The following is a 17793-nucleotide window of genomic DNA, read 5'->3' on the forward strand; positions in this document are numbered from 1 at the left end:
CTCCATGTTCACATTGTCTCCTCTGTTGATTATTCTTCCGCCTTCCTCTTAAAACGATACACGTGATTACATTTAGGGGCCCACCTGGATAATCCAGTCATCCCCCCCCCCAAAGAGTATTAAATTAATCACATCTACAAAGACTCTTTTTCGAAAGAAGGCAGCATTTACAGGTTCTGGGGACTGGGGTATGCTTTGGTGGGGGTGGGGTAGGGGGTGAGCTTTTTCAGCCTACCAAAAGTATCAACAACAACATCTAAATAACAGAACATGAGAAAACCCTGTGTTGAACTAGTGCTGGTTTCTGGAGGGGGAGTGGGAGGCGGCAGTGAAGTTTGGGATGACACCGCAGGTAGGAGGAAACCTTTTAAACTTCTGCCCCTGTTTCACTGCACAAATCTGAGGCACCGCCTCAGACCACGGAGGCCTGGAGCCCTGGAGTAGTGTCAGATATTGGGCAAGATTAACTGGATTGATGCAGTGTGACCCCAGAGTCCGTGCTAATAACCACCTGAAACCACTTTAGTGATAAAGCCAGGCCTTTTAAAACAGTATTTTCATAGAGTACAAAGAACGGACTAAAAATGGAATAGCAAGCATCAGGGTGAACAACACAAGCCTCCCCCGGGCCCCTGCCATTTCTGGATCAGGGATGGCAGGGTGGATTGTAAAATACACTTCTCAATTTCAGTGAGGCTTACGACATGTGGAAATTACTGTACTGAATGATGCAATGTTAGATAATCTCAAAAGAGCAGGGCCTCCCCAAATCACACCGTTCTGTCATTTCAGTGCAGAGAATAACCTTTTAGGACAAAACGTTTCCAAAGTCTGCGTCTGGTGGGTAAAGACACACCACGGAAAAGGATGCTTCTTTTGGGAATCTCCACCACCTGTCATGGGTGCTGCTGCTCTCCCATCTAGCAATTTAGCTGGGAGCCAAAACCTTTCTCTGGAAGAGTTGCAGCTGGGCAAACGCTCCCAGCTGGCAGAGAGGGCAAATCTCCCAGAGAGCATTTATTTAATCAAGGAGCCAGGCACCAAGATGAGAACCCTCGTGAATGAGGACTGAGGGGTCCACCCACAATCCCACTCCACCCCTGATGTCAGCCCGGAGAGACTCTTGGCAGGGCTGTCAGGATAAGTAACCTTCCCCCCTCATTTCCAACGCTGGGAACTCGGGGGCGACCACCTTAATTAGAGGGAGGCAGACTCAGTCAGGTTCACCAAGGGAGAGGGCTCGGGGCAGTTCCAGAAGTCAAAGGGATGATCCCCTGGGACAACTGGACTGACTTCCCACTACAGAACACTATGAGCCCCAGCCCGTTCTGAGCCCACTTTCAGCTCAGGGAGGTCCTATGCAGGGGCCTTGAATGTAGGGTTTTCCGACTTAGACCTTTCTGGATCAGGGACAGCAGGGAGATGAGATACGCAGTCTGAAGGGGCTAGCCTCAGGTCAGCAGGAAGAGAAGTTCCGGGCCCTGCCAAGCATCCAATTGAGAAGTCTGAGGAAGGGCAGGCTTCAAGGTGAGGGAAGACTAAGGAAACGCTTCTGTGTACACAGAGGGGCCCCACCTACCTTCCGGCTCACTCCTCTTGTTAGCCCTGGGCAAAGCTGTGAGCCAGAGGCACCTCCCCCAACCCTCCGCTACTTCCTTCTTGGTGATTTCAGGGGGATTGAGGCCATGGCCTAAGGGAGGGATTCTCAGGTCAGCAGAACAGAAGTGGCCTAAGCCCTCTCTGGAGTACTGTATTTCCCCATGTGTAAGATGCACCTTTTTTCGAAAAATTTGGGGTCTAAAAACTGGGTGCGTCTTATACAGTGGTTGTAGCTTTCAAATGCCAGAGATGGAACTGAGGACAAGGCAATCTATGAAGACAGTGATTTGTCATCAGACACAGATGAGGACAAGCTCATGGTTGGGAGTTTGGACAGCAATGAGGAGTTGTATGAATTTTATGATGAATAAAACTTGAGTTCAATAACTTTATGTAATATTTTTTTTTCAAATTTCGGGCCCCAAAATTAATGTGCATCTTATACACGGGAGCGTCTTCTACATGGGGAAATACGGGAATTGTGACTCCATTCCAGAGAGAGGACATCCCACAGAAACCTGCCCTGCTCCTGCTGCCAGCCCTGGGCGGGAGTAGCTGGATGTGGCATCTTTTCCCTTTTGTCTCAGTGGTCTCAGGGAGGTCTGAGGACAAAATGACGGGTCTGTGTGTGTTGGGGCGGGCGGGGGGCAGGCAGTGTGGGTTAAGGCCCTGCCAGATGTAAAGTTGAATACTCTGAAGGAGGACTCAGGGGACCCCCACCCCAGAACAAATGGGCCCAACCCCAGCTGCCATACCTGGAAGACACTAAGCAGGCATGGCCAGTTGTGGTAGGCTGTTACTTCTAACAGAGGGTGGGGGACGACGAGGTTCCTCTCAGAGAGTGGAAGCTTCCATCTGTGGATGCAAGTCAGGTCAGCTAAGGTGGGGGATGGAGCAGGCTCTGCCAGGAGTCAAGATTAATCACATAATGGGCCCACTTACCCTAGACAAAGGAGGCCCCACTGAAGCCACACACATGGCCCCTGCTATCAGCCCCAGGAGGCCCGAGGCAAGTGTGGCTAAATATGGTGCCTCCTCACTTCCTCCTTAGGAAGGGAGAGGTGGTAAGAAAAGCAGTGTGGCCCATCCCCTCACGGGAAAGAGGAGGGTTCTGAGGGAACCCTGAGGGAACTATCTACCCCAAGAAAAGCAGAACTTCAGAGCCTGGCCCCACCCCTCCTGGCAACACTGGGGGGGGTGGGCAGGACTGGATCTTCACTCTGCATCCTGAGGTATGCCCTCAGTTCTTGTAGGAACTGGGAGGTGAGGGCCTTGGTCTGAGGCACGTGTCCTCAGGTCAGCATATTAAAGGAGGCCCAGGAAATACCAGAAGTCAAGGTGAGGTGCACACCCTGAATGTCTACTATGGGTTCCACCTACCCCACAACAGAATGGCCCCCGTGGTGCCCAACCCCACCCAGCCTTTCATCCCTGGAATCCACGGGCTGTGCTGGCTGGCTACACCCTGGATGGCTACACCTTGGGGAGTTGTCTCACTTCCTCTTTTCAGTTCTTAGCGGCCAGGAGAACAGGAGCCTTTTGAGGATTGAAAGCGCCCCTAAAGAGACCTAGGAGTTGCCTTTCTCAGAGCCATCATGGGTGAGCTTCTCAACTAGGGTCACTGACACTCTCCCTCTCTCCCCAAGGTCTGTGGGTCCCAATTGCCCACCCTCCTGCCAGCTGCCCCCACCACCAGTCATGTCTCAGGGCCAGAAGAGTCAGCATTGCAAGCCTGAGGAAGAACTTCAGGCCCCAAGAGAGGCACAAGGCCTGGCGGGTTTGCAGGCTTCCATGGCTGAGGAGGAAGCCGCCACCTCCTCCTCCTCCTCCTGTCCCTCTCCTTTGAGCCAGGGCACCCCAGAGGAGATGCCTGCCACCGGGACACTGAGCCCTCTCCAGAGTTCTCAGAGAGCCTGCTCCTCCCCCACTGCCATCGCAGCCACTCCATCGAGTCAAGCTGATGAGAGTTCTGGCCGCCAAGAAGAGGAGGGGCCCAGCACCTCGCAGGCTGCACCGGATCCTGAGTCCTTGCTCACCGACGACGTGCTCCACAAGAAGACGGCTGAATTGGTGCAGTTCCTGAGCGTCAAGTATATAACAAAGGAGCCCGTCACAAAGGCAGAGATGCTGAAGAGTGTCATCAAGGAGCACGGAGCCCACTTCCCTGTGATCTTCAAGGAAGTCTGCGAGTGCATGGAGGTTGTCTTTGGCATCGAAGTGAAGGAAGTGGACCCCACCAGCTATTCCTATGTGCTCGTCAAAACGCTAGGCCTCACTTACGATGGGATGCTGAGCGATGACCAGGGCATGCCCAAAACCGGCCTCCTGGTACTTATCCTGGGGGCCATCTTCATGAAGGGTAACCGTGCCCCTGAGGAGAAAATCTGGGAAGTGCTGAATATGATGGGAGTGTTTGCTGGGAAGAACGACTTCATCTACGGGGAGCCCAGGAAGCTCATCACCAAAGATCTAGTGCAGGAGAATTACCTGGAGTACCAGCAGGTCCCCAACAGTGATCCTCCACGCTACGAGTTCCTGTGGGGCCCACGAGCCCACGCGGAAACCAGCAAGATGAAAGTCCTGAAGTTTTTTGCCAAGATCAGTGGGACTGACCCCACTGCCTTCCCATACTGGTATGAGGAGGCGCTGAGAGATGAGAGAGAACGGGCCCGGGTCGGAGCTGCTGTGGACGATGCCACTGCCGCGGTTCAGGAAAGCTCCAGTGTCACGTCCAGCAGCCCCTCCTGCCCTCAGTGAAGTCTGAGGAAGATTCTTCACTCTTCATTTGAAGGCAATGGCCAAAGATCTAAGTAGTGGAGGGCCAGACTGGATCTGGACAGGACATAGTATCCACCATCTTTGTGTTCCTGTTCAATGTGGGTGATATGGAGATGTATTGTTTTTTTGTTTGTTTGTTTCAATTGTTGTTCCTTGTAATAAAAAGTTTAATTAGCTTCAGAATCAAGTTTATGAATGACAGTGGTCACACATGTATAGCTGTTTCTCAGGTTTAAGAATAGGAGTTTTGCAATTTTGCAAAAGAAATTTAGGAAAGCACCCGTCTTTTTTCTGGTGATCCGGCACAAGATAACATGGCGTTAGAATAGGAATTTCCTTGGCAATGTGCAAGAGCCCAGCAGTAAAATCAAGAGTTTCAAGGAACAGAGGGAAAAACATACAGGCTGGCTAATTTTTGGATTCGTTTGTTCCTGTTAGTGTGTCATTCTGTAAAATTAAAGTATATATACATTTGTGTGGCTTACTCAAGATTATGGGAGAAATTAAATCTCAAATGAAATCTCTTTCTCACCGGCTCATTTATTCCCCAAACATGAATTGAGTGCTTGCTCTTTAGTCAGCCCTGTGTTAGCAGTTGGGATATTAGGATCAGCAGGACACACCGCTACCCAGAGAAGGAGAGGCTCAGAGCAGCAATCACATCAGATGGTGAGGTCTCCTCTTAGCGCTGACCAAAGAACGGGAGAGGCAGTGGGGCTCCAGATGCAAGCAGTCAAGTAAAAATGCCCTGAGCCACCGCAGTCGGGGGCTTGGGGAAACTAAGATTCCTTCTGTGGGAGTTGATGACAGTGAAGCTAAGGGGTGGCTGGAGCCAGACTCTTATACAGCGTGTCTTACAGTTGAGAGAAAAGTCTAGAATGGAAAACTGCATGTAGCAGTTCCTTGGAGGTCATGGATAAACCAGAGAGAAATCTCCGCCTGGGGCAGGTATGGAAGGTGTCCTGAGCTCTTGTAAAACCCCAGTGCAGTTGAACACAGTGTATGAAGTAGGTGTTCTAGACACATCATCTGCAAGGATTTCCGAAATAATGTGTGATGTTCCCTTGAAGTGATACCCAAAAACCACTAGGCTGGCACTCTTTCCTTTGGCCTGGGAGAGCCAGAGCCCCTCCATTAAAATGGCACTTTAATTAGGTTATCTTGAGTGCGCTTTGGCTAACTCTAAGCCAGGAATAGATTTTTGGTGGCAGTGAAATGAATGAAAACAGTGTTTTGGATGGAAGAGCAGCCTGGAGGGAGGGAAAGAGTTGGTCTTTGGCTTGAATTCTAGGAGCTTTGAGTTGAATCCAACTGGAGACAACTAACCCACACCCAAATTAGATAATGTATTCTCTAAAATGACATTTACTGAGTTTCACTTACGAAGCAGCATTTTGGGCTGATTTGGTGTCCAGGGTCTAAAAGCACTCACTGCATTTTCTCTGAGAGGTCTTGGAGAACAAAACAAATTCCCAGAGGAGAAGGTGGCCAATTCTGGGGTCAAAATAATATTAGAAACAACTGCCATGTCTCAGGAGCTCGGCTGAGCTGGAGTTAGAGCTAAGCTAAGAGGTGTCAGAGTGGCTGATTGAAGCAACCAGTCAAATACAGTAGAGTTCAACCTTGGATCACTTCCTGTGATGGTATAAGTAAGAGTGTCAAAGAGAAAGAAGGGCTGATTCCTTCTGTTTCATTTTCCACCAATGTGGGTTGGGTGGATCAGTACAGACCTGGGGGTCACCTTACTGGTGAGGGAGTCAGAACAAAGGGCTCTGGAAGTTTTATGGCTCCTGGAATCAGAGGAAGAAAAGGGGGAAGCACTAGCAGTGGAAAAGTGGTGGGAAAAGCATCTTCAAGGTTTCTCCCTATTCCCCCCAAAAGGAGGCCTCAGCAGAGGTCCTGAAGTGGACATCTGTCCAAGGCCTCGGATAGGCACACTTGAGAGTGAAAGCACAAGGCTAGAATGCAATGCCAGTATGAGAAGACGGGCCTGAGTCTTTGACTGCCATCCCCTCCAAGTCTGCAATCCGTCAGTGATGCAGTGTGAGGTGGAGAGGGCAGCTTCCTCCAGGAGGCCTGCCAGGTAAAGCCTTTCCAATGACCTATGCTCACACCTGAAAAATCACACATTAGGATTTTTAGCCAGAAGCCAGATTCCTCACCATTCATAAATATCCAATATAAGCCAGGCAATCGACAGGGGCTTTACATATATACACGTATTCCAACAGTTCTACAAGACAGGGCGTACCAAATTCACCGCACAGATGAAGAACCTGAGGTTCATAGCACTTGCTAATTTCCCTATGATCACATGGCTAGTAAGTGACAAGGGCTGAGACTAGACTTCCGGTCTAAATTCATCTAGAGTCCGTGTTAATCCCATACCTCCTAGCCTGAGGCAGACCTTTCATCTCTTAATTCATTTCTCTTCTCAGTTCTCCATATTGTCTTTCAGGCCACACACACACACATGGATACTAAAAGCAGACCTAAAGAAGGAAGGTGACATTGTGAATCAAACATGATTTGGGTACTGCCTGTGGGCTTTATTAAGCTGGGGTTTTACTGCCCGAATCCCAGGATTCCTTGAGAGCTGAGTCTGTCTCTCCTTCTGATCCCAGCACTTCCCTGAATTATAGCGCCTTTCCCCTCATCTTGCGCTGCAGCCCCCTTGTCCTACCCTGGAACCTGACCTTCTTACCAGCTCTTCACTACATCTTCCTCTGAACTGTGCCCTACTCCCTGTGGAACAGCCTAGAATCACCTGCCCGTCCCCTGACATAAAGCATTCCTCTTTGCAGAAAACCCCTTGCTGCTCCACCCCTCACCCTGGAACCTCTTCGATAGCAACAGCCCCTTTGACTTAAAAGTTCAATTTGGACACCGAAGTTCACCTGTCTGGTCACTTCCCCCGCCACCCTGGCCTGTTCAACCACTCTCCAGGTGTTTTCCAGAAGGGCTGGTAAGTAGAGTCTGACTTGGCACACAATCTACTGGTTTGGGGAGTATAAACCTGATATGACACAGAGGTTTTTTTAACCGCTCTGATATTTGCAGTAGGATTTTAATGGGGTGTCTTCTTTGAAACTGGCCAGTGAACTCATACCAAGGTGAATGAGCTTACCTAGGCAGTTAAAAACCAAAGGCTCCCTCATAAATGGTAGGTGTGGAAAGACCGTGGAAATCACTGTGGAGCAAACATCTACTAAAGCTGAATTCCTAAAACCATGGAGTTCTCCTAGGAGTTGAAAATTGGTTCTTTGGTGGATGTGCTAACTCTGATTAAAGAAGAAACAAATACCATTCCACTGCCTCTGGTCTGTGTACCTTCCCCACAAGAAAACCCTGGTTTTCATTTTGCCTAATGGCGCCTGTACAGGTGTTCAGTCATGTGGATGGTAGCAGAGGCTTACAAGTTAAAATTTTGACCATGCATCAAAAGGAAGAACATTCTCAGCCTATGATACTATACAGGTTATTGCAAAGGGCAGTACAGAAAAGTGTGGCTGAGTGAAGAAGGGTGTCTTTTTCCTGCTGACATTTACATGATCGTTTGAAAACCAGATGTGACCCTGTGTTTGAAAGCACCTGTCATATAGTAGGCACTTGAAAAGTTAGAGGATTTCAAAGTAAACCTGGCTTCCTCAGGAATGCCTCCGAGAAATGAGGAGAGTTGTTAGAACACATTATAATGGTTGATTTCGTTGAGTGCCTACTATGGACAGCTTATGGGAAAAACTATAAGTACTTATCCACACCTTATCTTTCCCTTTTTCCTGGACAAAGGGGAAAAGTATATTGCCAGACAATGTGTCATTAGACAGAAGTCAGTGGGCCATTCCTATGCTTTCTCTTCCACTCGGCCGCAAACACGGCTACCCTGTGTTTCCATGGTAAAGCGAAAGAGTGGAAACAGCCTGGATCCCTGAGAGCAGAGAGACACTGCCAACTGCCATTAGAATTTATGTGAACAAAGCTAACTTTCATTGTGTTAAGCCAGCCAATTTTAGGTTTTCTCTGTTGTATCAGCTAGTAGTTACATTAACTAGTAACACAGTACATAGCTGGCATTTCTGTTGTGAGTAGTATTTAAATATTTTCATTACAAAGGTAGTATTGCATTATTCTGTTTCTTTTTTTTTTAAGATTTTTTATTGGGGAATTGGGGAAGGAGAACAGACAAGTTGCTGTCCTTTGGTTCTTCAGTCTAGTTGTGGAGGACGTCGCTTCACTGTCCCATGTTGGTATTATCATTGCGCTCTTCCTGGCTGAGGCAGATTGGTCACCGGCCTCTGGACAGCCACTCACGGTGGCTCATGAAAGCTCACGAAAGCTCACGTCCACTGCCGGGCTGTACCTCTGCAGCCTATGCCATCGCTGGCGACTCACGGCAGCCCAGCTCCAGGTCGAGTTGTTGTTCACCATCTTAGCTGTAGAGGGCGCAGCGTCACTGGCCTTCATGTGGGATCCGAACTGGGGCCCTGCTGCTCAGAGCTGGTGTCCCAAGCCAATTCCTCACCAACGTGTCACTCGGCCGGCCCTATTCTATTTCTTTTTCTTCAACTTCATGGAGGTATAACTGACATATAAAAATGTAAGATATTTAAAGTGTACACCGTGGTGATTTGATATACACATACATTACGAAGCAATTTCCCCATCTAGTTAATTAACACATCCATCACCTCACATATTATTTATCTTTTTTTTTTTTTGGTGAGAACATTTAAGTTCTACTGTCTTAGCAAATATCAATTATATAATACAGTATTATCATATAGCCACCAGGTTTTACATTAGGTCCTCAGACTTTACTCATCTTATACTGAAAGCTTGTACTTTACCCACCTCTCTCTATTTCCGCCACCTCCCTGCCCCCAGTAACCACTTTTTTACTCTCTGTTTCTATGAGTTTAACTTCTTTTTTTAGATCCCACATATAAGTGACACCATGCAGTATTTGTCTTTCTCTGCCTGGTTGATTTCAATTAGCATAATGCCCCCAAGGTCCACCCATGTTGTTGCAAATAGCTTCAGCTTCAAGGGAACATGGGGAAATGGTCTATTTTTGTTTGAAGGCAGCCCGATATTAATTAAAACGTATATTATAAACCCTAGGGCAACTGACAAACTTTTTAATATAGATAGATAGATAGATAGATAGATAGATAGATAGTGAGTAAAGAGACAGATAAAATTAAATAAAAATGCTCAATTAACCCAAGTAAAGTTAGAAAGCATAGAAACCAAGAAAAAGGTGGAAAAAATAGAAAACAGTGAGATATAGATTTTAACCCAACCCAATCAATAATTTTAAATATGAGTAGTCTAAACATATCAGTTAAAAGTCAGAGATTGTCAAATTGGATAACAAAAAAGGAAGACATAAGTATGTGCTATTTTCAAGAAATCCATTTTATGTATAAAGATATAGCGCACCTAAAAGTAAAAAAATGAGGAAGTTATATAGTGCATATATAAAGTAGTTTTATATGAAGTAGTTTTGTTGATATCAAACAAAGTAGAAATCAGAACAAGGAATACTATCATGGATAAAGAGAAACCTTACATTAGAAAACTATAAAGTGGCCAATTATTTAAGGAATTATAATATAAATATTTTTTCATGGTTATAGCCTAAGAAGTAGAGGAGTTGAGGTTTAAACAAAAGCACTTTCATAATATATTTCCCATGTGTATTCAAAATTTTTTCTGACCATGCAACCCAGTTTCACTAAGTTATCTGTAAATTTCTATGCCAATGCCACACTCTTAACTAACCTTGATTTATGGTTCATTTTAATTCCTGTAGGAGTTCATTCCTTTGCTATTCTTCATGGAAAGTTTCTTGATGCTCCTTGTAAACATCCTTTGATATTAACTTTAAATCTAAACAATATATATGATTTCTATTTTTAATGTGTTAAGATTTATTTTATGACACTAAGGGTGTGTGCCTCTAAAAACAGAGCTTCAAAATTGCATGAGGCAAAAAAAAAACTAAAAGGAGAAATGGACAAACCTACAACTATACTTGGAGATTTCAATACTCATTTCTCAGAAATTGACAGAACAAGTATGAATAATATTAGTAAGGATACTGATGACCTGAAAAATACCATCAACTCCCTAGATCTAATTAACATTTATGGAACTCCACCCAACAATAGCAGAAAACGCTTGAGAGTGGTGCTCAAGTGTACGTGGGATGTTTACCAAATTAGACCAAATTCTGAGTCATAAAATAAACCTTAATACATTTAAAAATAGAAATCATATGAATTATGTTCTTGACCCACAAAGGAATTAAAGTAGAAATAAGCAAAGAAAGATATGTAGAAAATCATCAAATATTTTAAAATTAAATAACATACATGTAAATCTTAAGGGAAAAATAAATTATTGAAATAAATGAAAATTATAGGGGAAAATATCAAAATTTATGGGATGCACTTAAGCAAACTCACAGACTATTATAATATTAAATGCTTATATTTAATGACATTTATTATTATTACATTTGATAAAGTAGTAAAAGAAAAGTTTTAAAATAATAACCTAATCTTCAACTTTAAGAAATTGTGAAAAAAATAACAAATTAAACACAACACAAGCAAAAGGGAAGAAATAATAGAGATTTGAGCAGAAATAAATTAAATAGAAAAAAGAAAATAGAAAAAATCAGTCAAATGAAATTTTCTTTAAAAGATCAATAAAAATCAATAAACTTCTAGCCATTCCTACCAATAAAAAAGAGAGACCACAAATTACCACTATCAAAAATGGAAGGGGAGGCATCACTACTGCCTACAGATACATTAAATAAATAATAAGAGAATGTCACAAACTATTCATCCAAAAATGTAACAATTTAAATGAAATGGATGATGAATTCCTTCAAAGACAATAATATCCAGAACCCACTCGAAATGAAATAAATAATCTGAACAATCCTACATCTACTAAAGAAATTGAGTTTGTAGTTAAAAATCTTTCCAAAACAAAGAAAACTCCAGGCCTAAATGGTTTTACTGGTGAATTCTATCGAACACTTAAAGAACAAGAAATACCAATTCTAAATGATATCATCCAAAAAGTAGAAGAGAAATAAACACATATTTTCTCATATTACAATTCCAGCATTATCCTAATATCAAAAACAAACAATGACATTACAGAGCAGTATCTATACAGACCAATATCCCTCACGAACAGAAATGCAAAAACCCTCATCAAAATTGTCACAAATCCAATCTACTTTACATAATAAGAATAATACACCAAAAACAAGTGGGTTTCACTCCAAGAATGAAAGGCTGGTTTAACATTTGAAAATGAATCAATATATTTTAACTTATGAACAGACTACGTAGAAAGAAATCATATGATCATTTCAATAGATTCAGAAAAGTTATTCAACAAATGTCAAAAGCAAATCCTAATAAAATGTCAAGAAATGTGGACTAGAAGATAACTTACTTAACCTCATGAAAGTCATATATTAAAATCCCTGCAGCTAACAACGTACTCAATGGTGAAGAGTATGGATACTTTTCCCCTAAGTTCAAGAACAAGACATAGGTGTCTTCTCTCACTACTGCTTTTGAGCATCACACTTTAAGTCATCAACTGTTTTATGTCAGGGAAAATAATTTGAAATAAAGAATTCAAACCCTCTCTAGTAGTAGATAACATTACTGCCTATGCAGGATTCAAGGTAAATTACAAAATAAAGTAGTATTCTTATAACCACAATGAATAATTGGACTCTGAAATAAATAACACAATACCACTGACATTAACACAAAGATAAAAATAAATACTTAGGTATGATTGTAACAAAATATGTGCCAGGTCATTGTATAGCATGCTATAAAACAGTGATGAATCAGAGAAGACCTAAGTAACTGGAGAGATATTCCATAGTCATGGATTGGGAGACTCAATATTGTCAAAATGTCAGTTCTCTCTAATTGGATCCATAGGTACAACATAATCCAACAAAACAGCAGCAAGCTTTTTGTAGAGATTGATAACCTGATTCTAAAATTTATATGTAAAGGCATAGAAACTAGAATATTCAAAACAATTCTGAAACAGAACAATGTTTGAATATTCAAACTATTGGATCTCAACACATTCTAAAGCTACCGTAAACACTGTGATGTGGCAATAGGACCTACACTTTTATCAGTGTAACAAATACCAGACCCAGGAAAGTTCCCACACAAATAGAGTCAAGTGATTTTTAACAATGATGCAAAGGCAATTCAATGGATAATCTTTTCAACAAATGGTGGTGACCCAATAGAACATTCACAAGCAAAAAAAAAAAAAAATTTCTCACATACTGCACAACTGACACTAAAAGTAGCTAAAAATTTGTGTGACTTTAGATTTGTCAAAGAGCTTTTAGATAAAACACCAAAAACACGACCCACCAAACAATAAACTGATAAATTGGATTTTATGAAAATTAAAAACTTGCTCTACAAAAGATATTGCTAAAGGAATGAAAAGACAAGCTGCAAACTGAGAAATTTTCGCAAGTAACATTTGATTATGTGATTATATACTCTCTATGTAATAGAAAGGTAAAACTCAACAAGCAAAAAATTAATAAACTTTTTTATTAATCAGAACAGACACTTCACCAAAGAAGATATACGGATTGCAAATAAGCATTGGAAACGTTAGTTACCATCACTATTCATTAGGGAAATGAAAATTAAAACCACAATATGATAGCCATACACATTGATTGAAAAACAAAAAAAATGTACTGTTGAGGATATCTGTAGCTTTTAACATAATTGGTGGGAATGCAAACTTTGACTGTTTCTTACAAAGAGAAGCTAACGCTTGCCATAAAACTCAGCAATCCCACTCCTAGGCATTTACCCAAGTGAATCGACAACCTATGTTCCCACAAAAAACCTGTGCATGAATGTATATTCATAATTGCCAAAATCTGAAAAATAACAGAAGTCTCTCAACAAGTTAATGTGTAACCAATCCACAGTACGTTCAAAACACACAATACTACACAGAAATGAAAGGGAAGGACCTATTGATCTATGCAACAAACAATATGGATGGTTTTCAAATATATTTTTCTAATTGAAAGAAGCTGGGGGTGGCCGGTTAGCTCAGTTGGTTAGAGCGCAGGCTCACAACACTAAGGTTACTGGTTCGATCCCCATATGGGCCACTGAGCTGCACCCTCCACAACTAGATCGAAGACAACTACTTGACTTGGAACTGATGGGTCCTGGAAAAACACACGGCTCCCCAATAAAATGTAAACAACAACAAAAAATGTATTTATTAGGAAGAAAGAAAGAAAGAAAGAAAAAGAAGCCAGACAGAAAAGCTGCATATTGTATTATTCCATTATATCGCATTCTGGAAAAGGCATGTGTATAGGGATGGAAAACAGACTGGGACTTTCAGGGACTGGGAAAAGAGATGGACTTCAGTGGGTCAGCACAAGCTAATTTTTGCAGTTTGAGACCTGTTCTGTATGATACTGTGATGCTGAATATAGGACACCACGCATTTGTCAAAACCCTTAAAACTCTACACCACAAAGATTTCATTTTAGGGGAAAAAATTCAAAATCAAACAGGATGTCCTAGGACCTCCAGATGGCAAGCAGACTGTCACAAATGAATCTAACTATTAAAATGTAGGTCATAACCATACTGAAGGAGGTGGCGAAGAGAGGAGCAGACTTTCGTAACTTTGGAAAATGATGTTTTGACTAGATACTGAAAGATTAAAAACAAAGACTTGTACACAAGCTTCGTACCCTCATTGCTAAATTTTTTTTCCACAGGTGTAAGGGTTAGCAAATCTGAAATCACTGTACATGTATCCTAGGTTTTTAAAAGTACAATACATTTTAGCAATGAGAGCCAACTTCCTCATCATCAAAGAAGTTACAGGGGTGACCGGTTAGCTCAGTTGGTTAGAGCATGGTGCTAATAACACCAAGGTTGCCGTTCGATCCCTGCATGGGCCACTGTGAGCTGCGCCTTCCCTAAGAGTCAACTACACCATCGTAGTATCAATGTGTAACCAATGACCATGGCTCTTCCCCAATTAAAAAAAAAAAAAGCTACAACATACACTCAGGAATGTGAGCAGCCTTTAAAAAACCAAAATAAAATACAGGAAAGGTTTTGATCTCACTTATAGCATTCTACAGATGTCAGATTAAATCATTTTCAGTCGCTCAACCAAGTTATTCTTAAGGCCATTCTTTCACTTTATTCCAACTCTATTTAAAATTTCTTAATGGTCCTTTAGCATAACTATTGTTACAAGTAATAAAATGGAAATGCTTATTTATAGTCTTCATGCCGTAAATATCTTTAGCAAATTTTGATACAACAGATTTATGTCTTAAAGTGAATCTTCATTCCTCTTTATTAGAAGTGTGGCAAATCTCATATTTATATTCAATATATGCATAAATTCAGCCATTTGGAAGGTAATAGAAGCTACTGGGCACTGTCTTTGGAACATGCAAGAATATTACTCTTACAAAAGTTCACTGATGATATTGAATTAAAGAAGTTATGCCAGGGGCGGCTGGTTAGTTCAGTTGGTTAGAGCGCAGTGCTCATAACACCAAGGCTGCCGGTTCGATCCCCACATGGGCCACTGAACTGCATCCTCCTCAACTAGATTCAAACAACTACTTGACTTGGAGCTGATGGGTCCTGGAAAAACACACTGTTCCCAAATTTAAAAAAAGAAAAATTTAAAAAAAAGAAGTTATGCCAGAATTCCAAGTATGTCAGTCTTACCACTGAGAGTGGTATTTCAAAGTCAATAGTAAAATTATATTTCTATACTTATATAAAAAATAATAATTAAGAATATATGCATATGTGTTGAGAAAATTCTAAAATAATAGCCATTAATAACAGTGAATTTGGAGTAATTTTCAATTTGCACCTTAGAGCTACTTGTGCTTTAATTTGGTCTTTGTTAATATTTAATGATATAAATTTAATTTGATCTTCACTGATATGTGAAGATGCAAAAATTTTATGTTCTATCAGTTTTATAATGAACCTGTCCATATACATGTATTTATTACCAAGAAAATATAGCAGAGTAAAGTGCTTTCATGATGTATTCTATTTGACATAAGGTATAGGTATTAATGCTAGATGCTGATAGAAAATATAAGTTAAATATGTTATTAAGTCGTTTTTTGTCAAACAATGTAAAATGCATAAATTCTAAACCATTGGAAGAAAAATGAAACAAAGAAAATTCCATTAATTCAACAAGGGTGTTTTTAAGAAGCAAAAACATGAAAGTATGAAAAATTTTTAAAAGTATATAAAATAAGATAGCAGGGCTAAAACCAAGCATTCCAGAAATTGTAATAAATGTCAATGCATTAAATTTCTCTATTAAAAGTTAGAGATTTCAAAATGGAAGAAAACAAAGCAAAATATACAATAATAAAACAACTATAAGATATTCACAATGGACACTCTTAAAGCATAATGATACAGAGAGTTTAATAATAAATTATGGAAAACTATTAATGAAATGCTAAAAGAATCAAAGCAGAGGGGTATTACGCATATTAGAAAAAAGTAGGATTCAAGGTTAAAAAAAACACTGAAAAGGATAAGCAATGATTTTTTTTAAATGAATGGTGTAATACACTAGGAAGCAATTTTAGCAATCAACTTCTATGCACCTAATTACATAACTTTGAAAAATTAATTCTTTTTTATTGTTGTAAAAACACATACCATGAAATCTAACCTCTTAACAGATTTTTTTAAGTGTAAAATACAATGCTGTTATCTATTGACACAATGTTGTACATCAGATCTCTAGAACTTATTGGTTATCTTGCAAACATGAAATTGTATACACGTTGATTGGCAACTACCCCCGCCCCAGCTCCTGACAACCACTATTCCGTTCTTTGCTTCTATGAGTTTGTCAATTGTAGAAATCTCCTATAAGTGTACTCAAGCAGTATTTGTCCTTCTGAGACAGGCTCATTTCACTTAGCATAATGTCCTCAAGATTCATCCATGTTATTGCATATTGCAGATGTTTTTTATGCTGCTTATTGGAATATTATAATATTGCACTGTATGTATAAACCACATTTTCATTATTCATTCATTCACCTATAGATGAACGTTGAGGTTGTTTTCACATTTTGGCTCTTGTGACTTAAAACTGTCATGAAAATGGGATGCGAATATCTCTTTGAGATCCTAATTTTAATTCTTTTAGGTAAATACCCAGAAATGGGATTGATGGATCACAAAGTAGTTCTATCTTTAAATCTGAAGGAACCTCCACAATTTTCTCCATAGCAGCTTACATTAGTTTGCATTCCCGCCAGCATTGTATAAGGATTTCGATTTTTCCACATGCTTGCCCACCCATATTAGGATGACTACTATCCAAACAACTATTTACAGTTTTAAAATATAGAAAACATTAACTGGCAAAAGTATAAGGAAACCAGGAAAGGGACAGATCTAAAATCCTAACAGAAGATTTGAACACACCTCTTTCAGAATGCAAAAACATCCATAATGAAACCGAAAAACAAAAAAGATATGAAAAACAACACTTTTCATAAGGTAGAACTCTGCATATGTAACACAGGATGCATACACACACACACACACACACACATACACACACACACTGGGATGCCAAAAAATGTATACAAGTGGACACTTTGGTCAACGTTGCTCAAGCAGTAGTTCGCCATAATCAGAAGTGTCTGGACACTGATGGTAACCACTTTGAACACCTCTTGTCATTGCAGAAGTCAAACGTGACTTGTATTCATCTTTTCTTATAGGTATATATTGAGTATTGCAATTATAATACAGTTTTTTTTTCTTTCTTAAAATGTGTCTACATTTTTTGGCTCTCTCTCTCTCTCTCTCTCTCTCTCTCTCTCTCATACACATACATGGTTTTTCAAACATATAAATTCACCACGTAGTGAGCCATGTATTCCAAGAGAAATATATCATATGGGCAATATTCCCTCAATAAATATAGAATAAAATTTAGTCAAAAATTATTTTTATATTAAAGAAAACCTTTTTGTATGCTTCAGAACTTTGAGAATTAGTAAGAAATAAATGTCAATGAGTTTACCATTTACTAAAACTTGTGTACTGCTAATGTTCTTTTTTTTTCAGCTTGGGGATGCACAGCTGTTTATTTACTCATTATTCTTTAAATAGTGCATATACATTATATACTTTTTTTGACATTTATTTCACAATTCTTTTAGAGGAAATGGAAGCCAAAGAGGCTAAAAAAGGTTGAGGTACATCGAACTTGTTTGGCATTAAATAAGTAATTTTTAAAAGAAGTTTTGTATTATATCAAATATAT

General features: G+C 40.6%; 1 protein-coding gene and 1 pseudogene across 1 annotated transcript in view; both read left to right on the top strand.

Moving 5' to 3' along the window:
- LOC109384842 (putative MAGE domain-containing protein MAGEA13P) overlaps positions 1-4560 on the top strand; it is a 73304-nt gene extending 68744 nt beyond the window's left edge. The window contains exon 2 of the mRNA XM_019646488.1: positions 3246-4560. Coding sequence (XP_019502033.1) covers positions 3298-4356 — 1059 coding nt within the window. The 5' untranslated portion in view covers positions 3246-3297 and the 3' untranslated portion in view covers positions 4357-4560. The remainder of the gene's footprint in view (positions 1-3245) is intronic.
- A 5832-nt stretch (positions 4561-10392) lies between these two features.
- LOC109384828 (armadillo repeat-containing protein 10-like) overlaps positions 10393-17793 on the top strand; it is a 34563-nt pseudogene continuing 27162 nt past the window's right edge.

This window comes from Hipposideros armiger, unplaced genomic scaffold (genome assembly GCF_001890085.2).
Source record: "Hipposideros armiger isolate ML-2016 unplaced genomic scaffold, ASM189008v1 scaffold_103, whole genome shotgun sequence".
Taxonomy (NCBI): domain Eukaryota; kingdom Metazoa; phylum Chordata; class Mammalia; order Chiroptera; family Hipposideridae; genus Hipposideros; species Hipposideros armiger.